The following is a 26,928-nucleotide window of genomic DNA, read 5'->3' as shown; positions in this document are numbered from 1 at the left end:
AACCATGCACTTGGGTGATGCGGAAGTTTGCTTGAGTGTGACTAACAATGCAAATGAAGAAAACATAGTTGACTGGCGGGAAATGTGGACTAGATAATCCATGTGCCTTGTTGACTAAAGGAATGGTGGAGTGAAGTGAGGATAGAGTGGAGATAAGCTAAGTTACACTAAATTGAAGTAAAGAGAGAGAGAGTGAACGCACTTGGTTAACTCAAAGAGAGTGCATTGTTAACTCCTCCATGCATGCATGTGACCTAATTAACTACCATATAGTACCAACTCACTCCTACATCCATGCATGCATCCCCAATGAACTCTAGTTGACTCGTGCATGTGATCTGATGATTTAAGAACTCTCCTAGTTGACTCATGCACTTGTCACATCAATACTAGCTCATGTGTGTCTAGAGTGTTGATTTTTGTAGCTCGAGCTTGTACTTCTAGCCTTGTGTCTTGACTAGAAGGACCTTTGTTTTGCCTCTTTAGGAGCTTTCTTGTGACATCCAAGGCAAGTGTGTCAGTTGCATATGACATGCAAAGTGTGCAGGTGAATTGCAAACATGCGGATGAGTTGCATGTGACATGCATGAGACATGCATGTAATGCAAGCTAAACTTATGACTAGTACTTGAGTTAAAGTAAAGAAAGTTAAAGATAAGAAGGTTAACAAAATTGAAGTAACTTATCTTCAATTAAATTGACGAGCTAATTTTGGTCGTCAATCTTAGCTTAGAAAAGTTATAAATTGAGCCTAAAGCTTGGGGCAAAGACATAATAGCCGCACGAGATTGAGAACAGTATCTTAGTGAGCCTGTGTTGGGTCGGAGAGACTGTAGACGGTCTAGAGATCTAGATGTGCAAGAGAGAGCAAATCTACTGGATTAGATCCAAAGTATTGTAATCTACATTTCCTCGGTTGGGCCATTATCCTACGACGAGAACCCAAGGAAGTTTTAATTTTTATCAATGATGAATTGATTTGTTGGGCAAAAATTTGTTTGCGATTCATGTGATTCAAATCATTAATTGCTTCCACTAGTACTTTTGTTAGGAACTTAGTTGTGTATTTGTTCAGTGATTTTTTGCTTGGAATTAAATATCGTGTGCAAAGTTTGAGGAAAATTGACATGATATCAAAGCATAAACTCTTAATCGATCTCAAAATCCCAAATGTTCGTTCATACCAGGTCATCGGAGCTAGGTTCAACTGCGATCGTACAAATTTAAAAAAAAAAAAGGCCGAACTAAATCGGACAACCAAAAGGACAAAAAAAAAAAGGCATAATTTGTTTAAAAAATTAAATTAAATTAAAAAAGAGGGGTTGGCAGGTTGAGTGATAACGAACCAACCACACCCGATCATCAAACACAAACAAACGAGGTTGACAAACCCTGTCACCACCAATGTGGGAGTAAGGGCCTAGACAGGGCGCGGGATTGTGGGCACAGTGAACAGGTCGAAGGTCGGCCCGGTTGAAAGAGTGCGAGGGGACAAAGACAAAGTTAACAAGTCAAGTTGTCGTGAACATTTGTTGGTCAGCGAAGAAAAGGAAAAACAAGGATCGACGGAACTATCGCAGGTCGAGGCGGCAACAACAATTGTGAGTGGACGTCGAACAAGCAGACCCACACCAGAGAAGCAAGTAAAGGCAAGTCGCAAAGTGGGTCGTTTGCACATGGTATCAACCGATTAGTTGCATGGCAAGACGTAAAGCACAATACAGCAGCAGCGTGGATGGCAAGAGGTGATCGCAAGCTACATTGATCAGTGCGCAAGAACTGTTAGCCACAGTTGAACCAGCCACCAATGGTGTAATGGTCGAAAGGATAATAATCAGGGCTCAACACAAGAAGGTGCACAAATTCGTAGGTTCCCATAACAAGAGTGGACATAAGACTCAATGCTATAGAGGTTTGCCAAGTGAGGTCATGAGCAGACCAATCTGCAGAGGGATTGTTGTGGTCCCAACCAAAGTATCCTAACACTAACAGGTTTCGGAACGAACACGTAATGAGGTTGCATGAACAGGGTTGTAATCGGACAGGGAACAAATCAACGCAGGCAATGGTCAAGGCTCAGGCCCCACAAACACAACAAAAGTCGTGGGAAAAGATTGTTGCAAAATTGGCTAGCAAAAACAACAAAGCGTGAAAAGGAGTGCAAGAAACTTCTTCATTAGGGGAAATAATTTTGGCAAGGTTTGATCAATTGGACAGGATGGCAGCCAATCTCAAGTTTGAATATCGCCTAGATGGTTTGTCCAACTACAATATCTAGAAGGAGAGGATTGCATTGGTGTTAGAGGAGAATAAGATTTGGGAATTCGTAGCACAAACTCAAATCCCTCCTACCGATTCAACCCTTATTGCCGCCCATAATAAGAAGGACATGAAAGCTAGGAGAATTATCTTGGACGGAAGGAAGGACCATATATCCGGGAAGAAAACAACCAGAGAAATGTGGGAGGTGTTGACCAAGCTATACCAAAGCGACAACAAGAACTAGAAAATGGTACTAAGAGAGAAACTTAGCAGCACCAAGATGCCCAAAAGAACGAAATTGTTTCTTCTTATCTCACCAGAATATCTCAAATACGAGATGAGCTTGTTGCAGTAGGGGAGAAAGTATCTAACTTAGAATTGGTAAGGACGGCTCTAAACGAGTTCACAGAGTAATGGAGTGCCTTTGTTAAAGGAGTCATCTCCCACCCTAGGATAGGTTATGAGATGACTTCACCTAGGAGGAAACTCGTGAGGAGGTTCCTCGTGGCAACCAGGTAAAAGGTGAAAGAGATAAGGAGAACGCTTTTCTTTCAAGTCATGTAAGAAAGGGAAAGGGAGCTACCAAGATGAACAAAGGCGAGGGAGGATCCCCTCAAGATGGAAAGGAGGAGGACATGAGAAAAGTCAAGTTCTTTGCATGTCACAAAACAAGACATTATGCGAGCCAATGTTCAAACAAAAAGAAAGACAAAGGGAAAACACATGTTGCAATATCAGCCGAGATCACATATTTTGCAACAAAGTTTGAGGAGTTCTCATTAGTGGTTGCTTGTCTTTATGGCACTAGTGTTAGAAGTGTCATGTTTGTGGACAATGATGCATTGTTCGTAGATAGCAGAGCATCTTGCCATATGACAAAAATGAGGGATGTGTTCCTTATTGTTTCAGAGATGGATTCAAATTTCAAACATGTAAGTGAGAGTTGGTATGAGCACTATACTTGCAGTGAAAGGAGTTAGAACAATGATATTCCAGCTAGAACCAGGGGGATCTCTTGAGGTGGCAAAGGTGTTATTTGTCCCAGGGTTGAAGACGAACTTGATCTCAGTCTTGGCTCTGGAGTATGTAGGGTATGATGTTGAGTTTCATATGGGACAAATATTCATATGTTCAGAGGGAGCTACCCAGGACACAACAATCAAACTTGGTGTCAAAAAGGGTAAGTTGTACAACTTGCAAGGCCAACGTATAAGCATATCCAAGAGGATCTTGGATCGTGGATCGATGTTAGTGATAAATATTGAGCAAAAAGCTTTGAAGACTGAGTTGATATCCAGGACTCGATGTTCTAATCTAGAAGACAAGCAAGAGGCCTCTTCAAGATCTGTCAAGACCAACTGGTATGAGCTAACATTGATGGATACTTAGGAGCATGGTTGGAAGGAACAGGTCTTCAGATCAGATTTTGAAGCAGGTAGCAAGGAAGTCTTCCAGTTTAAAGGTAGTACATCAGCGGATGACATGATGGGATTGGAGACATATCCAAGTGAAGGAGGTTATTCCAGAAATGCCTCCCTCACTAAGAGGGAGTGTTGATTTTTGTAACTAGGGCAAGTACTTTTAGCCTTGTGTCTTAGGCTAGAAGGACCTTTGTTTTCCCCCCTTTGGAGCTTGCATGCGACATGTAAGGCATGCATGTCAATTGCATGCGATATACGGAGTTTACATGTTGATTGCATGTGACATACGGAGTGTGCAAGTGAATTGCATGCATGCAGATGAGTTGCATGAGACATGCATGTAATGCAAGCTAAATATATAACTAGTACTTATGTTGAAGTAAAGAAAGATAAACATAATAAAGTTAACCAAAGTAGCTTATTTTCGGTAAACAAGATAATTTTGTTCGTCAATGTTAGCTTATAAAAATTATAAATTGAGCTTAAGGGTTGAGGCAAAGACACAACAATAGCACAAAGCGCGTACAAGGTCAGAGAGAGTGCAGAGGGTCTAAAGATCTAGATCTGCAAGAGAGAGCAGATCCACTGGATCAGATCTTGAGTATTGTAATCTATATTTTCTTAATTGGGCCATTATCCTAGGACGAGAGCTCAAATAAGTTCCGAGATTTATTAATGATAAACTGATTTGTTGGTCAAAAATATGTTTGTGATTCATGTGATTCAAATTGTTATTTGCTTCCGCTAAATATGTTTGTTAGGAACTTAGCTATGTATTTGTTTTGTAATTTATTGTTTGGAATTAAATACCGTGTTAAATTTAAGGAAAACTAACATAGATTCTACCACTTGCCTCAACTAGAAGTTGCCACATGTCATTACACCCTACTATAAATAGACATGCCAAAATTGTAGTGCCCCCCAAAAAAAGGAAAAATAGAAAATGTTTGGAAGGAACCCTACCAAATACAACACCTAAAAATAGACACTGCTAAAAGTAGAAAATTCTTGCATGTACACGAAAGTTTACTCATTGGGCTCGATTTTCAATGAATCTAAATATGTGATCAGATTTGGCATGCAACCCCTGCTAAAAATAGCATTGTCTCGCATGTCGCCTGAAAGTAGCTCATCAAAATCATAAGCTCACAGGGATCTCAAATATACCATCATGAATGGCATGCAAATCTCCAAACCATGTCTCCTAAACTGTAGGGGCACTGCCAAAAGTAGTAACTCTTCAATCTAATAAAAAACATGTGCAGTATCTGTCTCTAAATTAGGATCACATCACTAAACCAATCCCATACCTGAACTCTATGGTACCACCCCTAGGTCAAGCAAAGTTGTCTTTGGAAATGCCTCTAAATTCCAACCTACTGAAATGTGTTGACTCTTAACCCTCTAGACTTATAAGAGGGTAAGAGGGTAAATCAGGGGGTTAACAAAATCCACAGTATTTTTTACCAGAAGTTGGTTGACATGGGTGACAAACATTTTGTTAGGGGTGTCAGATATATAGGCTATGAGGTAAGCCATTTCTATAGTTACTATCTGTTATATCTTTCAAAACTTTGTTCTTTTAGCACAACTATCTCAAAGTAGAAAACAATTATTAGAGGACCCCCCTTATCGTGACAAGCTTTCTTGTTGTCGTAGCTATTTCAGTTCCTTTATCATCAACACCCTATATGTGCAAAAACCACCTCAGACGAATTCTTTTGCTTCTAATTGTTAGTACTTACAGATATGATGAAAATGATCAAATTATTGCAGGCTTATGGATCACTCACTATTTACTTTCATTGAAGAGTGTCTGAATCTTAACCTGGTATCATGAGCTTCTAATTGTTAGTACTTACAGATATGATGAAAATGCTCAAATTATTGTAGGCTTGTGGATCACTAACTAGTTAGTTTTATTGAAGAGTGTCTGGATCTTAACCTGGTATCATGAGCTTGCAACCTATGCAATGACAAATTTTACCCAATTAAGCATTCATGGAAAAGATAGTTTTAAATTTTCAAGTCAAATCAAACATAATCGAACATATGGAAAGATGTGCACACGCTAGGCCCAAAGAAAACAATATGAACCATGAATGATCATTTGGTAATATATCACCCTCAAGTATCTCAAACAAGGCTAGGCAATATGTACACATATAGCGGGGCCAAATAATGAGTGAGTAATTTAAAACTATAAATGGCTAATCCGATCTGTCAAAGTAACCCTTTGCTTGCACTCTACCACTTCGGTAAGCGCCTCAAGCCACCATTGTTTTCAATTTAGATCTAGTTGAAATATCTTGACCAAAAAGTCTTGCAATGCCAGCTGCTGGATCATCTTGCTTGACAAGAGATTCCCCAACCAAAACCTGTAAAAAATGGGTTTTCATAGGGATCAGCCTTTCTCCTTGTAATTCCTGATTGCTCTATTTTTCAACCATGCATAACCTGCAAGCTAGTAGTTTATGTGATGGAATCACGTGCACACATGATAAAAGAACAATGATATATATATATAGAAACTTGAATGTATCCATGAAAGCCTTGCATATTACATACTAATATTTGGTATAAATTGACGGTATGCATTTCAAAATAAAGTCATTTAGAAAATGCATATCAACTGAGCAATGCTCCATGAACTTACAGCTCCTACTCCTACTCTTTGCACAAATGCAATGTCATCCGGTGTGAACAGCCCTGACTCTCCAACCACCTGAAACAACAAAGAGTAAGTACCCAGTTTACATTATTCTGAAGCCATGAATTGTGATGCCTTCTCCTGTTGCCTAATTGTCTGTGGGGCTGTGATTTTATTATTAACTTTGGCATTAAGACAGACGGCAAATCTGAATTGTAGCTGCATGCTTATAGTAAAGGCAATGCTCTAATTCGTTAAAGGAAAAAATTATAATTGAGCAAACAGGGTTAGAGCTATTCCCTCATTTGAAGTTTTTCAAGGCAAAATAGTGCTGGGAGAAAGATGCTGCCTTCATTAGCTAAAATGATGAACAAGCTACAACTTCCATCAAGTACAATTCCTACTCCCTCGTGGCGAGTGACTTGCCGTTCAACTTGGATCCTTACTCACCAATTCCATGTTTCTTCACATTTTCAAAGAAAGGTTTCAATACAGAAAGCAGCATTAAAATAGTATAACTTCAGACAGAATTAACCTTTCTTATGTATGACCATGGCCCTAAAAACTCTATTATATCTTTGTCCTTAATACAAGTAAACTGCAGATCAAATATGTCCCCCATAAGGTTTTAACTCTTTGCCAACATGTTGAAATGATCAATCCTTGGACCTTAAATTATGTCTCCATGAGTCCATAGTTAAACCCCCAAAGAAACTAACAAAGCAAGATATAACATTTGCAAAGAATTAGTATCTATCTCATCAACACCATACAAAAGATTTGCCTAAAAAAGGATAGCCTCCCTTTGTACCAGAAAAAACGGATGAAACTAGTTGTTGTCAAGTTTCCTCCATGCAGACTGTAACGAATAAAATATATAAATAATATAAATATAATGTAAAAGATAATAATCATAAATAATAGTTAGTTAAGCTAATAATTAGGTTGAAGAGGCATGTCTAATAGGACATGACTCTTCATGAAGAGACACTTGCGTGATATATAAGCAAGCCTCTCATTCTCATTGTAATTCATTATCATTTTCATTCATATTCATATATTTAATATAATATTTATATTCTCAATGGATAACTTCATATTCCAAGTCTTATGGAGTAATTAATTTATAGAAAGAACTTTGTTCACTTCATTTGGTATCAGAGCCATGTTTGGCTGATCACCCGGCCTTTGGCTATCAACCTATCATCAACCTTGTTGCTGTCATAATTGAAGCGTTTCGCCACATATTGGGAGATTCCCCATTTTTTAGGTCTTTGGCCATTTGCTACTATTTAAAAAAATAAAATAATAATAATGAAGAATAAAGAAGAAGGGTGTATAAAAAAAAACGAGGAAAGGAAATAATATATTATGAACAAACAAACAAAAAAAAGTGAAAAAATATATATATATATATATATACAAAAAAAGGTTTTACATTATTGATAAAAAGTGCATAATAAATATAAGCGGGAACCCTTTTCAAGTATATTTAATACTTTTTACGTGGAGAAGCCCGTGGTTTTAGAAACCAATGGTAATTGCCCATGGTTTTAGAAACCAGTGGTAAGTTTCACATTTTACGTCGAGAACATTAACCAAGGTTTTAGAAACAACCCATGGTAATTGCCCATGGTATTTTAAAAGTAAAAGATATTTTGATAACATTGGAGAAAAAAGGTGTGATCTAAATAATTTTAATCGTTCAAATCTAAAGATTGTGACCGTACCAAAGTCACGTCTCATCCCAATTTTCTGAAAGAAAAAAATATTATTATAATTATAAAAAGGGTCACTATATAAGCCTTATATAGTTACATATAAAAGGAAAAGCGGGTCTCAAAAAAGTATATATAAATTTTATATAATTATAATTTTATAATATATATAAATTAAAATTATATAATATATATAATTTATAATTATATATAAAAAAAATATTATTATATAAAAAAAAATTATTAAAAGAATGAAAAAAAAAAAGAAGAAGAAGAGGAGAATATTTGAAAAATATATATAGAAGAAATAAGTGATATTTTATAATAAAAATAGCTCCAGTTGACATATTGTTTACGTAAAAACATCAAGGAAAAAATGGAGACTAGTAATGAAAGGTTTCCTAAAACCCGTAGTACATGTGTTTCCACACTATTTAACATCAAAAGATCACTCGCAAGAAGAGACGTCATAATCTCTATCAGTCCTACTGAAAGAAGTAATTATGTTAGTCCTAAATGTGCTAATCAATTGGTGATTACTGAACCAAATATAGTTGAAACAAATATTTTTGGCAAACAATACGATATAAGCAATTTACACCTAAATATCGGAGAATATACTTTTACCTCACAGTTCACCGTGAAAACCTTATTTCTTGACGATAGTGACATTGTTTTGGGATCACCCTGGATGGAAACTCTAGGCTCCTTTATTCTAAATACTAAGAAAAAGTTTTTAACATTTTCTTACAAAAAGAAGAAAATAACGCTCCAAGATGTTACACTGAAACCTAATTCAGTAACGCCAGAAGATATATCGGATATTTCAAAAGTAATTTCTCAAGAAGGTAAAAAAGTATTACAAAATATGCAAAATGAAATTGACAAAATCACTATTGATAAAAATGAAGAAGTTTCTCGACTTAAAAACCATAGTGAAAAATCGCTGACGCAAATTAAGATACTTAAGAAGGATAAGAAGTCATTAGAAAACCAGGTACAACAACTTATCAAAAAGGAAACATCAAATGTAGGAATTCAAGTTGATGACAAAACAACAAATACCGATTCAGCAACGTTGAGACGGAGCGGAATGGAGCGCACGCGAAAAGGACTGGGTTAGGGTTTCTCGCGCAACATTTGCGGTCCGTAGCGGCTAGGTTTCGACAGTCCTCCTCGTTTAGGTCCCAACCGCCGCGGTCACAGCCCTGGAACTTCACAGCTGCTGCATCCCCATCGGTTTCTCCACCAGTCATTGTCGGTCGCCGACCAAGAGACAGTTATGGATGACATGGAGCATGAAGCGGTGGATTACTCGGCGGATCCCTCGCCGGACAAGGCTATTTTTGGAAAACCTAGCTTCGCCTCTCACTCTCAGTTCGCACCGTCCACTTCTACTACTGCTCCAGTGCGCCCACAGCTCCCGTCCTCCGCCTCGCTTGCAGATTATCAAGCCATTCCAACCTCTGCAGGCGCTTACCCTATCGAATCTCCGCCATTTGAGGTCCCTCCGCTCTCGCCGGGCTCACTGCATTTCTTAGCCACCCATACGCCTCCCTCGCCCTCTTTTGATCCGCAGGCCCCTCCCCTTCTATCGGTGCCTTCCCCCTCGTCGTCGGCTCCCCTGCATCACAGCCCTCTGTTTCGGGAGTCCGCCCCTCCGGATGCTTTGAGACACCTGCGGTCGTTATTCGCCCCGCAAATCCCCCATCCCTGGATGGCATTACAAATCCCCTGGTAGATCATCCGTCGGCTCCCCGTTCCGGCAAAAAGAAGGCAAAGTGTGTTAGGGCTACAGCCAGGGGCATCCCCATCAAATTCGACGAGTCGAGGCCTCTCGGTGATTACATGGACATTGCAAACACTGTGTTGGTAGGGCACGTCAGGGGAAGGACATATTCGGTGCAGAGGCTCAAGCAATGGGTTCAGGAGATCTAGGGCGGAGTCCTATTCGATCTACCAGTGGTCCATGTCCTCCCCAGAGGATGGTTCTCCCTTAAATTCTCCAAGGAAAGCCAAACTAATCTAGTTTTGGGCCGATACTGGCATATTGAAATGACCCCGGTCCTCCTCAAGCGCTGGAATCCCCTCTTCGATCCAGAACGAGAACAGCTTGGAGCCGGACCAATCTGGGTACGCCTTCCAGGACTACCATTACCATTCTGAGCAGAAGAAGTTTTCATTAGGATTGGAAATGCCCTCGGGACTTATTTGGACTACGATCACACATATGTGGAAACTGGGAATCGAACACTTGCGCGGATTTTGGTCCACCTGGACACCCGTGAAGGACTTGAGGAACAGATCACGCTTCAGTGGGGAAGGTGTATCAGAGTGCAATTGCTGGACTACGAAGGAGTCCCCTTCCGATGCAGACGATGCCATAAAGTGGGGCACCTTGCGAAGGACTGCCCACTCAACAAGAAAGCAGAAGACACTCCGAAAGGCACCCCGGCTTCTACCAGGACGGCATCCCCCATCATTTCTCGCCCTCCCTCTGCGGGCCCGCCCCCTTCGGCTTCATCTCCCGCGGTCGATCCAGGACTCCGGCGACCCTCGCCTCCAAAAACCAGGGCTCGCTCGGCGGCAGAAGCGGGTATGATCTCAGGTTCTCTTACCCCATCTTTGCTTTCTTCGTTTGATGTTAATCATGTCATTGGTCCCTCTTCACAAACCTCCATGATACACTTCTCATTAACATCATCTTCACTTATCTGCACCGATCCCATCATATCCACATCCTCCCCCGTGGATAGATCCTCCCCGCTCTCCCTGGGGTCCTCCCCACCCCATTCATATTTCCTCCGGTCAAGGAACCCTGCCAAAGAGCCATCAGACAGACATTCAGGTTTGGGCATTGTTATACCTGAGGGGGTTTCTTTGAATACCAGAGGGAGAAAATCCCATCTCTCAAAGGCCATTAAACAAGCCGGGGCAGAGGTGGTCTCTGGCCGGCAATCGACCATTGACGGGGTCCTTAGAGCAGGACACACCCCGAGAGGTGTTCCCCCATGAAGTGCCTATCCTTTAACTGCAGAGGACTGGCTAGTTCCTCCAAAAAACTAGCCATGAAGCGGCTCATTGAAACTGAGCCTATTGACATTATCATGCTACAAGAGACTCTCTGCTCAGCAGATCAGATTACTCGAGCCATGCAAGCCACGGCCCCTGGATGGAGCTTTTATGCCAATGATGCTGTGGGACGATCTGGGGGTCTAGCCATTGGAATTAACCCTCGCTCCATTAAAATGAATTCGACCTGGGGGGGTGCAGGGTTCATTGGTTTGGATTTTTTCTCTGCTGAACTCGGCATGGATCTCAGAGTTGTCAATGTATATGCTCCCTGCTCCCAGAGAGAATCGTTCTGGCAGCATATTCTACATCTCCCCTTGATGAATGAAGACCATGTTATTATTGGAGGAGACCTCAATTTCTCTCTGGGTTTCAGGGAGTCTTGGGGCTCGGAAGCACAATTCGACCCCATTACTGATTATATGACCAATCTGCTTGAGCAATCAAATTTTATGGATACTCCTATGCAGCGACTTCTTCCTACTTGGCGGAATCGACGGGTTGGGGATGCTGCTCTTGCCCGCAGACTAGACAGATTTCTTATGAAGGGGACTCTCCAACAGCGCTTACATCTCTACAGACAATGGGTTGGCTCGGGGGGATTATCGGATCACAATCCTATATACCTGGATATTCAGGGTCCTTTCAAGAAACCTAAGGCACCCTTCAAATTTAATCACACATGGCTGAAGGATCCATCATATGTCAAGATGATAACGGATTACTGGATCACACACCCTATCAATGACACAGAATCTTTCGCCAAAGGGTTCTGCAGGAACCTCGCTGAAATAAAACATATCTCAATTAAGTGGGCTAAAGAGAAATTGGACCGAGATTCAGCACAGCTCACCCAAACTGAAGCTGATTTAAGTTCACTCACCGACGATAGAGGATTGGGTTTCATTACAGCTGTAGACAAATGCAGGCTAACTGATTTAGAGAATCAAAAAGCAAAGATCCTCAAAGAGAGAGAGGAATCCATTAGATTAAGGAGTCGAGCTTTATGGATACAAGCTGGGGATGACAACACAAAGTTTTTTCATAACTTTGCAAAGTGCAGAAAAGTATCAAATACAATCTGGAAGCTCCCCTCCCCGGATGGCGATTTCGCAGATAATTTTAACAAGCTCGCTCACCTGGGCACCACCCACTTCAGGAATCTTTACAAGAGTCCCCAGGAAGCTAACCTACTTGATATCATTAATGTGGCAAACCACTTCCCGAGATTCGTGGAGGAAGAAGATGTGGAGGCTCTAAATGACCCGGTATCGGCTGAGGAACTGGAAGGAGTGCTGAAATGGTTCAAAAAAGACAAAAGCCCTGGCCCGGATGGATGGACCATCGAATTTTACTTAGCCTTCTATGATGTTCTGGGACAGGCTCTGCTACGGGTGGTCGAGGAGAGCAGGACTACGGGTTCTATATATCACGCCATCAATTCTACTTTCATTGCTCTCATCCCTAAAACTGATTCCCCGGCATCCTTCGATGACTACAGGCCCATCTCCTTGTGTAACTGCCTCTATAAAATCATATCTAATACCATCGCAAACCGTCTTAGACCTATCCTCTCTCGATCCATTGCCCCGCAGCAATTTGCTTTCCTTGAATCTAGGCAGATCCACGAAGCCATTGGACTCACTCAAGAAGCACTGCACTCCATCTGGTCGAAGAATCTAAAAGCCATCCTCCTCAAAATTGACCTCTCTAAAGCCTTCGACCGAGTCAGCTGGCTCTATCTAAAAATGATCCTCATTCATCTGGGGTTCCCACACGCCTTCATCACTTGGATCATGGCCTGCATAACCTCACCTTCCTTCAGTATCCTCATTAATGGCTCGGCCTCTACTTTTTTCCACTCTGAAAGGGGTTTGAGGCAGGGGTGCCCCCTATCGCCCCTCCTCTTCCTCTTGGTCATGGAAGGTCTCAGCCGCCTCATGGATTCTGCTAAGCGGGCTGGAGACATTGGGGGTCTTCGCATAACCGACCTATGCTATCTTACTCATCTACTTTTTGTGGATGATGTCCTTATACTTCTAGATGGCAGTGTTCGAGACTCTCGGACCTTCTCAAAGATCCTGCAACTTTTTTCTGCAGCTACTGGTATGCTGCCAAATCAGATGAAATCAACCATCACCTGCGCTCGCACATCTGTTCAGGAGACCCAGACAGCCCTACAGTCATTCCCCTACTCGGTCCACCCTCTGGATAGAGGTCTCAAATACCTGGGGTTCAATCTGAAGCCAACTTGCCAAAGGATAGCTGATTGGGTCTGGTTGGTTGCCAAATTGGAAAAAAGACTCACTGGCTGGAGCTACAGATATCTCTCTAGGGCTGGCAGATTGGTGCTCATTAAATCTGTGCTAGAGGCTACCCCGGTATTCTGGATGGCACTAGCCTGGATACCGAGGAATATCCTGGGGCGGATACAGCAGCTGTGCAATCGATACCTCTGGAATGGGAGTCAGGACAAAAGAATCTTTGCATGGATCAGCTGGAAGAAAATCTCTCTGCCCAAAAAATGGGGAGGATGGGGCCTCAAAGACCTACCTGACTTCGCCAAGGCACTGGCTGCCAAGATGGGATGGACCTTACTAACCAGCCAAAGCCTTTGGACACAGGTAACCTATTATAAATACATATGGCCCCAAAATATTCTGGATTGGGCCCGACTACCAACTTGGTCATCAAAGGGATGTTCATCGGTCTGGAAGGCCTTGATACATTCCCTTCCCCTCATTCGAGACAATCTAGCTTGGCGAATAAATGATGGTTTGACGGGCAGGATTGGCTTGGACCCATGGATCAACAGTGGGGGTAGACACATCCTAAATCGGGATCTTATTACTCATCTTCAGGCCCGGGACATCCGGCATTTCGCACAGATCGCCGATCAGCAGCGCACTGATATCTTCACCCAAGCTTGGAAATCTGCCCAGCAACTGGATCTCCCTCTTCAATGGCATCAGGAATGGGATCACTATACTGAGGCATTATCAGAATCACACATTCGAATCAAACAAGGTCCGGACGAACTTATTTGGTGCATTGCAGATCATGGTATATATGCTCCAAAATATGGATACAAAGCACTCATATCTCACAGAATACCTGATCCGATTCATTCGTGGTGGCAAACCATTTGGAAGCTCAAGGCTCCACCCCGCTCCAAACTTTTCTTTTGGTGCGCCCTCAATGGTATTGTTCCCACAGGTGATCATCTTACCCGCAGAGCCATCTACGGCCCATCATGGTGTACTTTCTGTAAGGATGCATCAGAAAACTTGGATCATATATTTCTCCTATGCTCTGCTATCCACACCCTATGGACCAACATTTGCAATCAATTGGGCATTGCTGGAAACTGGACTGAGAACGATCTTCCGAACGCATGGGATGCTTGGACTCACAGTCATCCGGGCACAAAACTTCTAAATCTCCCCCTCGTGGCTTCATGGTATATCTGGCTCGCGCGGAATCGAGCTATCTTCGAGGATCGATTGGTATCTTGGAGTCGGGTTGAAGCCTCCATCATCGCAGCCTATCATGAGCTACCCGATATGCCTCCACCTAGGCCCAGAACCATACAACCCATGCCCAATATCGACAGAACCACCCCGTGGGCCTTCTTCGACGGAGCAGCAAACCAAGCCGGGTGTGGAGGGGGCTTTGTTCTGCATATAAACGAACACCATCGATACCTTGCAAAAATGGGTTTCGGAAATGGATCAAATAACTATGCTGAGCTTTCTGCTATCCGCAATCTACTACACTTTGCATTATTGGATCAACACACAAATATCAATATCTTTGGGGATTCAATGGTGGTCGTTAACTGGATTAACAATGTCACTACTTGTCATACACACACACTCAGCAATATATTACATGATGCACTCACTCTCAAAGCAGCTTTTAATCATTTCTCTTGTTTACACATTTACAGAGAACATAACAGCGAGGCTGACAAATTATCCAAAGAGGCCTCGACACTTCCCAGAGGCGAATGGCTAATAGTGGAGCAGAATGGAACAGAAGAGCACCAATTTTACCACAGGCCATACATAGATCAGAGAGAACAGAGGGACAATAGTCCCGATAGCTGACAGTTAATGGAGACTATTTTGATATGATGAAATGTATAGAACAATGGCTATATTGTTTATAAAACAGAATCTTTTTGTGATAGCGAATAGGCTGAACAGCCAGATGAATGTACTCAGCACAATTTTGCAACTACTCTCTGAACAACACCTTGATGAGGTGAATTTTGTATGAACAACACAGTAATGCCAAGGCATCTACTATATGTAATTTTCTAATATTAATAAAAATCACTGATTTTTCCAGTGGAAAAACAAATACCGATTCAGTGAATGTCACAACTCAGGAAGAAGACAAGCAAGTTGAAGAAAAGACGCGCGTGGATGTTGCAGTTCAAACAATGAACATCCCCAGTGAATGTTTCATAACCAACTCAACAACATCTTCGCCAGAAAAAAAATATGAAAATTGCCGCATGCCCAGTAAGGAGAAATCAAACCAAAAAAGTTCCATATCGGCATCCGAATCATGAGAACAGACAAATCAACCATGTTACATATTTGAACCAGTCAGAACCAAAACAACAAACTGATGTTCCAGATAATAGTGATGTAATCTCAATCCAGTCTTATGCTAACAAGTCGTTACAAAATTCCAATGATCAGAGTACTATACAAAAGATTAATTTGGGATGGTATGATCCCTTCTTGGTGCGACAATTTTGTTTGTCACTAAGAAGATCATATCAACTTGTATCGACAAGGATGACTATTTCGAAACAGAAAGACTTTCGAAGCCGAAAAAGAGATCAAGCTTTTTTTCATCGACAAACTTCGAGGACAAAGCTTTTTGAGAAAGGAGGCAATGTAACGAATAAAATATATAAATAATATAAATATAATGTAAAAGATAATAATCATAAATAATAGTTAGTTACGCTAGTAATTAGGTTGAAGAGGCATGTCTAATAGGACATGACTCTTCATGAAGAGACACTTGCTTGATATATAAGCAAGCCTCTCATTCTCATTGTAATTCATTATCATTCTCATTCTTATTCATATATTTAATATAATATTTATATTCTCAATGGATAACTTCATATTCCAAGTCTTCTGGAGTAATTAATTTATAGAAGGAACTTTGTTCGCTTCACAGACAACGAGAAGTCAGTCTTCCACGGGAACGCGCCCTCCCACCTGGGAAACGCATCCCAGCGCTACCTTGCACCCCGTGGACGTGGGGACGTTTCCCCATATCCCCAAAAAACAGAAACGCAAGGAAACTCGAAGTGGGGACATTTCCTCCCAAAAGAGGAAACGTTTCTTCCGTTTCCAAAAAAAAATCAAGGTCAAATCATAAAATAAAAATAAAAAAATTCAAATCCCTAAAAAAAATAAAAATATTATCAATATACTATGAATCGATGTGGGTAAGGGTTTCTTTGGTTATTCCATATTTTAAGGGACCAGCGACATGATGGGATGTTGATCCAGAGGATTATGCACAAGTAGATCTGGAGAGGGACTTGATGAAACACAGATGGGGTTGGTCGGTGTGCCACTTAGCATGTTTGAGAATGCAAGTGATTCTGATTCAGATGGTGACATGGTTGATCCTGATTTATTCATGCAGCAGCTGGATGCAGAGACTAGCAGGGTGTTACCTTCAGCAATTATGCTCATTTGTCATTTGATATGTTCTTATGTTATCTGATTTTCTGTTTCGGACTTCAGTTGTAGACTTTAGTTTGTTTTGAATCTTGATATATGATATATTAGACTTGACACTATAAAAATTTGAATCATGATGTATCAGACTTGACTTTTATTTCAATATTTAGTATTCACAATTGGAACTTCAATATGGTTTAAAATTTTATTTTCAGTGTACAATGTTACAGTTATATGTATGATTGTATCATGATTTCCATTTTAAATTTGATTCAGTTATATGATTCATCGATTTATCCTTCATGATGTAAGTGTTATATAATGATAAAGACAGTTAAATTATTAAATTTCAATGATATATTTATAATTTTTTAGTATTTTACTATTTTTGTTGGGGTCTCTTGTGTTAAAGACCCCGACATCCCCCCACGTTTCCTAAAAATTGGTGGGGAGCTTTTGCATAGGCCGCTCTGGCATTTCCCCGCTCCCCCGTCCTCACGTCCCGGAAACTTGGTGGAACTATGTGAGAAGTTGCAGTAAAGAAGAAAACTGACACAAGCTAAGTAGAACTATATGAAAAGGAAGCTGTCATTCTTTCCTATAAATCAATTGAGATCAAAATAAGCAAGAAGTGAATGTCTCCATGAAGAGAATATTTATATGCAGACATAACCTAAATGCATACCACTCTTCTGAACAGTTGAGTATGGTCCAAATGGAATTTGAGCATAATTCAAGCAGGAGAAAGTTGATTTACCAGAATATCTCTATCACGAATCCTTTGACCCCGATCTCCTTGAAGAAGATGCTCTGTATTTTTTATGTCAACATCAAATGTTTCTGCAAGGGAAACAGCACAATCTAATAAGTTCAACACTGGAACTTGAGAAGAACTGGAAACAAATAGCTCTACAGTTTACAAAATTATTAGAACTTTTTAATTGAGGAAAAACTAATTACAACATGAGGCCTCAATTCAGCATCTGCATGGCCTAACCCAACCAATCATTTACATGTAACCAATAGGCATTATAAGGATATAAAGCAAAAGAACTTGGAGTAAAACAATCATTCATGTGAAAAACAAACCAATAGAAAAAATACTCGCTATGTTGTGTAAAAAAATGCAGCATTTGCAAATACTTTTTACACTGAACAAATGACACAAGGACTAACCAAGGCTTCTATTGTTGATTCCAATAAGTTCTATTCCATCTATTTCCAGTACACGATCTAGCTCCCTCACATTATGAACCTACAAAACCAAGAATCAGATAACTTGGATCCCAAGTAGCAGTTCCAGAAACAACTTTAACTGCGGGAAATTATATAGGACGGAGAAGGCAATAATGCCTCACACACATGAAAACATGTTTAATAGCAGGAATTTACATAGTAAAGAAGGGAACTAGAACATCCCCATCATCCCAAGAGATGAATAAGTATCAACTTCGAGACAATTTGCGCTTATAAATACCAACATAGAGATTTCGTAATTCCACAGTTCACTAACATCCAGATTTCAATAAAAGGAAGCCGACACACAAGCTAGGACTCGAGCTTCCATCATGTAATCAATATAGATATCAAATAATATGTAAACATTTGAAACTAACGTAATACATACAGATGCTACAAATGCATGGATATGTTTTCTATCAAACACCCCATACAGTCTGTAAGTTCTACCGAGATGTGAATATACTGGGCACAGGAAAATGCAGTAGGGGTCTGAAAAAAATTGAAACAAATATGCACAAACACACATACTAGTGAGCCGATAGCTGCTTTAAAGTAACAAAAATATTTTGTAATTTGATTTCCCTCAAGCATGTCCACAGAACAGAGCACCCCAATTCTGGTCCAGATAATTCACTAGCAAAGAAATATGTATTCAATAATTATACTTTGCATTATGACTGAACAAACCTCAACCAAGGATGCCATTTGGAGGACCTTGCAAATCTTTGACATATATTTTAGATCACGGTCTGGCAAGATACCAGCAATTAAAAGAACCGCATCTGCACCTTTCAACCGAGCATGATATAATTGCCACGCATCAATGATGAACTCTTTGCACAACAAAGGGCACTGCATTCCATTGATTTCAAAATCAGAAATCTACTTAAGTGGAGGAAAGATAAATGATATAAATGAATGACTACTACATCTCATAAAAAATTCAAGATAAATACTCAGCTTTCATTGTTTCGTTCCCACAATGTGTGATATCCCAAATTTCACAAATTTTTGAGGCATATCACAATTCTTCAATTTTGGGTGTTGGAGAGAATTTAGGCATATATGGGATTTAGAAAAAAGGAGAATTGCAGTTTTGGTGGAATGTGGGGCCACCCAAAGGAAGCAATGTGCACTAGTGAGAAGAGGAGGAGAGAGAAGACATGTGAATTTGGAAAGAGTGGGGAACACCAAGAGAAAGGGGTATGAATTAGGAGAGAGAGAGAGAGTGGGGGCCACCAAGGGAGAGAAGGGAGGCCAACAAATATAAATAAGGAGCCTTCATTTGCACCTTTTGACAATTTTACTTCTGAACACAAGTTTTCTTGAACTGTTTAGCCAAGTCAACCAGTGTTGTTTAGCACAAGGAATTCCCAAGCAGGAATTCCACCTCTACTTTTAGTGAACTTCAAGTGTCACCCTAGGAGAGTAGAGAGAAGTCCATCCTAGGCTTTTCTGAATCCACAAGGTAGATCATTTCAGCTAGAGTGTGCTTCTCTTTGGGCATAGAAAAGAAATTTGTGGGGTTAAGTGGAGCTTGTTGGAAATTGTAACAAGTTTCTGTCTTCATAATTGTCATTTGACTCGTGACATGATGCAAATTTTATTTGTCTATCAAAAGGAGAAAGAAAATGATGTAAAGAATAAAATAAAATTATTTGGAGTAGGGTTTCATGCTCATGTTATTTGTCATTAGGTCTCCTAGGGTTTAAACTTTACATGAGTCAAAGGGTCATTGTTATTGTAAAAAGACCCATTTGGGCACTTGTATCATGAAAAGAAAAAATTATTTTGTATTTGAAGTGTCTAGAAGGCTCCCAAGACCAAGCCGACTAGCCAAGAAGAAGTCAGCCTTGTGAGGGTTATTCGATCCATAAAAAAGGCTATATAAAGGATGGAAATTTGACCTATTGTGATACATATCAAGCATAAGCATCTTGGATTCAATCTGCAATTAGAAAGGAGTGCAAAATGCTGAAATAGGTAACTAGGTTCTATCTTCATAAATATGAAATGTACTTTTGATTCTCGTATATTGTAAAAAGCAAGAAAAATTATTATTATTATTTTTGTAGCATGGGTTTCATGTTCAAGGTCATTTTATTTGTAGGCCAAGCACCCATTGAGTGCTTCTAGGGCTTTGTCATAAAGTCTAGGAGTGAAAGAGTCATTGTAATATGTAAAAGACTGATCCGTAAACTACCATGGATATTCCATTGGACAGTTCGTCACAACAAATCTAATAATATTATATTATAAATCTGAGATTCTACACTATTACAGTTTTATTTAATTTCTAAATCTCTAAAATTCACTGTAATTAGTGCATGCATGTAAAAGTAAATCAAACAAAAAAAGTAGAGAATGACAAAATAAGCTCACACACATAATACACAAGATATGCTCTTTGGGAAACCCTTTCGGGAGAAAACCCAGCTGGAAGGTGAGGCCGCTTCACTCTCTTTCTCTGTCTGGAAATATGGCTGCAGATACAAAGAAGTAATGTTTGTGGCCCATGGGCTGCTACAGTGCACAGATCCTCTCTGTGTGCTCTACCTCCTATCTCTCCTGGCTATCTTTGCTCAACTATGGAACAAAATGCTCTCGAAAGAATGGAATTCCTCTTCCTCCTAGTGGCCCGGTTATAACACAGCCCGATAGCCTACTAGTGGTTAAGTTTGACTACATCAACTCTTAACTAGAGTTACAAAATAGACTCTTCTAGAGTCTTTTACATCACAAACACGTGGCTAGCCCCTTTTCCATGAATAATGGGGGCTGACGCAGCATCCTCCCAAACTATAGGTGTGAAAACAGGAAGGTCAACTTCTGAGTGGCATAACTTTTGCATACATACTCCGATTGACGCCATTCTTGTGTCGTTGGAAAGCACTATGTGTGTAGAATCGTATGAAAATGCGCTATGCTTAAGCAGCAAAGTTTTACCCCTAAAAACGTCGTTTGATGCCTCAAAACGCTCCCAGAAGGTTTCAGACCCCGTTTCACCAAACTAGGTCCCGCCGATAAAAACAGTCCCGTGAGCTGATTCCTCCACTTTTTCCACTCCAAATGCATCAAGATGGATGACAAACAATATAATGATCCAATTCGGATCACACCTCCCCATTTTGGGAGGCTTTTGGTCCCCAAAAGCTTTTACTGAATGAGGTGAGGAAATTTTTCCTCCACCTTCTCTCTGGTGTACCATTTAGCTTTGCCTGGAAGTTGTCCCTTCAACCCAATCTGCCAAAGGTCTTGTTGCCCTTGTCTTATAGTTCTAGACCTCTTCTGCAAAACTGTATCTTCTGTCAACTCTGCCTGAGCGTCTGGTGCCAAATCCTCCACAGAAGGTAGGACCTATTCCTCTTCCTGATCTAGCATGGAAGGCTCATAGAGTTTCAAATTCTCTACATTTACAACTGAGTAAATGCGCATATATGGTGGTAAACTGAGTCGATAGGCATTATCACCCACCTTTTCCAGTATCTCAAAGGGACCATACCTTAGAGCCTTGATTTTCTTACCAGGCCCCTATAGCCTCTCCTTGTTCAACTATAGCCATACTCTGTCTCCCACCTTGAATGATTTCTCTGTTTTGTGTTGATCATGCCTGGCCTTATACTTCACCTGCGACTTCTGCAGTGTTTCCTGTACCTGTAGATGGATCTGCCTAATCTTCTCTATAAAATTTTCAACCCTCAAAGCATCTCATGTAATGTCTTCCTTCACTCCTCCTTGTTGCCCATATCCAGCGGTGAAGGTGGAAAATATCCAAAACAAGTTTCAAATAGGGACTTTCTTGTAGAAGTGTGGACCGCTCTGTTATAAGAATGTTGTATATATAACAGACTTTCATCCTAGGTCTTCGCGTGCTTCTAGTTATAGCCCCTCAGAAGTTGCACCAAAGTCTTGTTTACTACTTTTGTCTGCCCATCTGTCTGTGGATGGAATGTTGTAGATCTCTTCAACTTCGTGTCCATCTTCTCCCACAATGTAGTCTAGAATGCACTGAGAAATCTTGTATCCCTATCTGAAAATGATGCTCCTTGGTATCCCAAAGTGTACCCAGACCTGTCCAAAGAACAAGTTTGCTGCTTCTTGTCCATTGATGGTCTTTTTACATGGCATCAGAACACACATCTTGTTGAACCTGTCAACTACCACAAACAAGTAGTCATGTCCCTTCCTGGTTGTCGGTAAACCTCCCACAAAGTCCATGGAAATGCTTTCCCAAGGACGAGTAGGTATAGGTAAGGGATGATACAAACCCTGTTTCCTATTGCTAGGCTTGCTAGTACAACAAAGCATGCATCCTCTTATGAACCTAGCTACTTGTTCTTGCATCTTGGGCCAATACACATACCTCTGCAAGTTAGCCACGGTCTTCCCTACACCAAAGTGCCCTGCAACCTTGGAGGTGTGAGCCTCTCTAATCAGCTACAAACGCTCACCTTTAGGAACACATAGCTTATCCAACCTGTAGAGTAACCCATCCTGGAGATGGTAGTCAACGGTGTTGTCGCCATCGTGCACATGACTCTGACTCTACAATTGCTGATACACCTCCTTGAAGTCCGCATCTACTAAATATGCCTCTCTATATGCATCAGGGGTGAATGGCTCCATGTACATAAGAGTCCCCAAAGTTGCAATCTTTGATGTGGGTGACCTTGAAAGCATATCAGCCAACTTATTTGTGTTGCCCTTCTTATACTTGATCACCAAATGAAATTGTTGTAAAAACCCCATCCACTTGTAATGCCTGGTCTGTTGTAGCTTATTCTGGGCCTACAGGTACTATAACAGCTGGTGATCTGTGTGGATTATTGTCTCCTTTCCCATAAGATATTGCTTCCACTTCTTCATAGCTTGCACCATGGCATAGAGCTCCTTATTGTAGGTAGGGTAGTTAATAACTGCCCCATGAAATACTTCAGAATGGTAGCAACGGGCCTCCTCCTTGCATCAAGACAACTCCCATAGCATACCCACTCCCATCGATCTCCACTTCAAAGGGTCGTTGCAAGTTTGGTAATGCCAAAACTGGTGCTTCACTGATCTTATTTAACTCATCGAAAGCCTTTTGTTGCCCTTTTCCCCACTGGAAACTCTTGCCACTTGCTATTATGGCGTGGAGCGGTGTTGCTACTGCTGAAAATGAGGCTATGAATTTCCTCAGGTACTGTGTTGCTCCAATGAAACTCCTAACCTCAGTAACATTAGTAGGCACCGGCCATTTCATGATGGCCTCCATCTTGGAAGGATCTATCTTCAATTCTCCTCCACCAATCACATATCCCAAATACACCAAGTTTGTTGCGCAAACTCGCACTTCTTGAGATTTGCTCGCAGTTGGTAATTCTTCAATGTTTCCAGCACCTGCGTCAAATGTGAAATATGCTCCTCCCAGGTAGCACTATATACCAATATATCATCCAAATAGACAATAACAAATGAATCTATAAAAGGGCGCAATACATCATTCATTAATCTCATAAATGTAGCTGGTGCATTACATAGGCCAAATGGCATAACTAACCACTCATACAAACCTTGCCTGGTTTTGAAGGCAGTCTTCCATGTATCTTCTTCTTTGACTTGAACCTGGTGATATCCAGACTTCAAGTCCAGCTTGGTGAAATACTTTGCTTGTTGCAACTGATCTAGCAGATCGTCTATCTTGGGCAGGGGGTATATGTTCTTCAGCGTTATTTTATTCAATGCCCTGTAATCTATACACATCCACCAAGTCCCATCCTTCTTTGGCACAACAATGATGGGTGACCCACATGGTGATGTACTCGGCTTAATGACATCCTGTTCAAGAAGCTGTTGCAACTGTTTCTTCACCTCACTTGCTTCTATAACAGACTGCCTGTACAACCCAATATTTGGCAATGGGGAGTCTGGCAATAGCTAGATCTCATGCTCCACTTCTCTCTTAGGGGGTAACCCTTTAGGCTCTCGAAACACGTCCTTGTATGCCTGTAACAACTCCTCCAATTGTTGTTTTTGTTTCTTAGTACACCCCTCTAGGGATGCCTTGCCTCTTATTGACTCCTCTACAGACTGAATTTCTCTTAAAAACAATAAAACATACTTCTTGCTAGAACTGATCAATTTCTTGGCTTGGTTGGCACTTACCAGTGAAATTTTCGACTTGCCTTTGTGCACGTTGATGATGAATGATTTTCCATCCTTGATGAGCCGTACTAGTTAGATCTCCTCATGAATATTGCATCACGCATGTACATGTATGGACTCCCAAACACGACTCCACATACATCAAGGGGAACCACATCCAAATCTACTTCATCAATAAAATCAGCACTGATAGAAAATCTACATTTACACTGTTTTGTTACCTTCGGCACTACATTCTTATGTATCCATCCCAGTGGATATGGGTTTGGATGATCACAAACTTCCAGCCCCAACTTCTTGACTAGATCTGTTGCAATGAGATTTTCCTGCGATCCTGAGTCAAACAGAGCATCAATCTTCGTCTTCTTGACCTGTATCTTTACATGGAAGAGTTTGGTCATTTCTTTCTCTTCTTATTGTTGAAGGCTACTCAAATTCACCTCCTTCTGCACTGATGTACAGACGATCTTCTCATCCACGTCTGAGTTGCTTTCAACTTGGTTGCTCGAATCAATGGCCATGAGATTCTTCTTCTTATTATCTTTCTTCTTGTTCTTCAGGTTTAGCTCTGGATGCAACTTCTAGCACTTCTCCTTTGTATGGCCATCAATGTTGCAATGGTTGTTAGGATCTTTGCATTGGTGTGTTGTGGCTGCCATCTTTTTATCTTTTCCCCCTTTTTGCTTCTTCTTCCCATCCTTAGAAGCATCTTGTTGCTCCTTTTGCTTCGATCCACTTGATTTCGCTCTTTTCAGGCCTATGTTCTCCAGGTACTGTGCCTGTACACAAGCCTCATCCACCGTTTTGGGCTTGAACAACATCACTTGCTCACGCAGATGGCGGTGTAGACCCCCCAAATACTTGAGGAGTACATCTGGGTTCTTTGGAGAGATACCCAACATCTTTCTAAATTCTGTGGTGTACTCTTGCACACTTTGGCCCGGCTTTTGCCTGAAGTAATGCCACCGGATCCACTGGTCTTCCACGTACCCAATGGGATAAAACTGTGACTTAATGAGGGTTTTGAAATCCTCCCACTTAGTCACTGGAGGTTCTCCCTCCAACCTCAGGGTTTCCATGTGGCTCTCCCACCAAGTTAGTGCATGGCCCTCCAATTTCAGTCGCGCGAATGAGATCTTCTGCCCTTCCTCGATCTGATGGACACTAAAATAAACTTCCAGTTGCTGCAACCAGTGGTTCAGCTTCAGAGCGTCGATCTCACCGTGGTATGGCTTGATATCAACTTTTGCTTCCACTTTAAACAAGGATTGGTTCACGACACTCAAACTGGGTTGATCTTTTCCGGGTTCTTTCTTTGGCTGGTTATCTGCGTCTTCCCGATTCCCCTTCTGATTTGTCCTCTGCATTCGAACCCCTTCTTCTCCAAATATCCCTAGCTTATTGCTTAGGGACATCATGAGGAGGTTGACATTGCAGTTTTATATCCACAACTTGTTCTTCAAGTCGCGAAAACCTCACCTCTGCAGGATCACGAAGTTCATTTACAGATTCGTTGCTCATGATTAGGGTCTTACGATTTTCAGCCTCGCCGATCTAGATCCCTGCAATCTTCACAAAATACCCAAAGAAACCGGCTTCAATACTGTAACGAATAAAATATATAAATAATATAAATATAATGTACAAGATAATAATCATAAATAATAGTTAGTTAAGTTAGTAATTAGGTTGAAGAGGCATGTCTAATTGGACATGACTCTTCATGAAGAGACACTTGCTTGGTATATAAGCAAGCCTCTCGTTCTCATTTGTAAATCATCATTCTTATTCTTATTCACATATTTAATATAATATTTATATCCTTAATGGATAATTTGATATTCCAAATCTTTTGGAGTAATTAATCTTAAGAAGGAACTTTGTTCGCTTCATGTGGTATCGGAGCCACGTTGGCTGATCACCAGGCCTTTGGCTATCAACCTATCATCAACTTCGTTGCTGTCATAATTGAAGCGTTTCGCTACATATTGGGAGATTCTCCATTTTTTAGGTCTTTGGCCATTATTTAAAAATAATAATAAAGAATAAATAAGAAGGGTATATAAAAAGAAAAGAGGAAAAGAAATAATATATTCTGAACAAACAAACAAATAAATTGAAAATATATATATATATATATATATATATATAAAGGGTTTTACATTATTGATAAAAGTGCATAATAAAGATAAGCGGGAATCTTTTCAAGTATATTTAAAAAAAATTACGTGGAGAAGCCCGTGGTTTTAGAAACCAATGGTAATTGCCTGTGGTTTTATAAAACAATGGTAATTGCCTGTGGTTTTAGAAACCAGTGGTAAGTTTTACATTTTACGTGGAGAACATTAACCGAGGTTTTAAAAACAATTGCCCATGGTATTTTAGAAACCAATGGTAATTGCCCGTGGTTTTAGAAACCAGTAGTAAGTTTTACATTTTACATTTTACGTGGAGAACAATAACCGAGGTTTTAGAAACAACCCATGGTAATTGCCCATGGTATTTTAAAAGTGAAAGATATTTTGATAAGCATTGGAGAAAAAAGGTGTGATCTAAATAATTTTAATCGTTCAAATCTAAAGATTGTGACCTTACTAAGAGTCACGTCTCATCCAAATTAGTCACGTCTCATCCAAATTTTCGAAAAAAAAAATATTATTATAATTATAAAAAAAATACTATACAAGCCTTATATAGTT

The 26,928-nt window shown here is 40.5% G+C and overlaps 1 protein-coding gene across 1 annotated transcript in view; it reads right to left on the bottom strand.

Moving 5' to 3' along the window:
- Nucleotides 1-5,765: 5,765 nt before the first annotated feature.
- The window catches only part of LOC149183975 (Aldolase-type TIM barrel family protein), an 88,595-nt gene continuing 67,432 nt past the window's right edge, over nt 5,766-26,928 (bottom strand). The window contains exons 6-10 of the mRNA XM_089417355.1: nt 18,773-18,937; nt 18,020-18,098; nt 17,601-17,683; nt 6,340-6,408; nt 5,766-6,061 (exon numbers count right to left, since the gene is read on the bottom strand). Coding sequence (XP_089273481.1) covers nt 5,951-6,061; nt 6,340-6,408; nt 17,601-17,683; nt 18,020-18,098; nt 18,773-18,937 — 507 coding nt within the window. The 3' untranslated portion in view covers nt 5,766-5,950. The remainder of the gene's footprint in view (nt 6,062-6,339; nt 6,409-17,600; nt 17,684-18,019; nt 18,099-18,772; nt 18,938-26,928) is intronic.

This window comes from Pinus tabuliformis, chromosome 3_2 (assembly GCF_031772625.1).
Source record: "Pinus tabuliformis cultivar Carrire ecotype Pingquan chromosome 3_2, CPIR1, whole genome shotgun sequence".
NCBI lineage: Eukaryota > Viridiplantae > Streptophyta > Pinopsida > Pinales > Pinaceae > Pinus > Pinus tabuliformis.
This window is presented reverse-complemented; position numbering and strand designations above follow the sequence as displayed.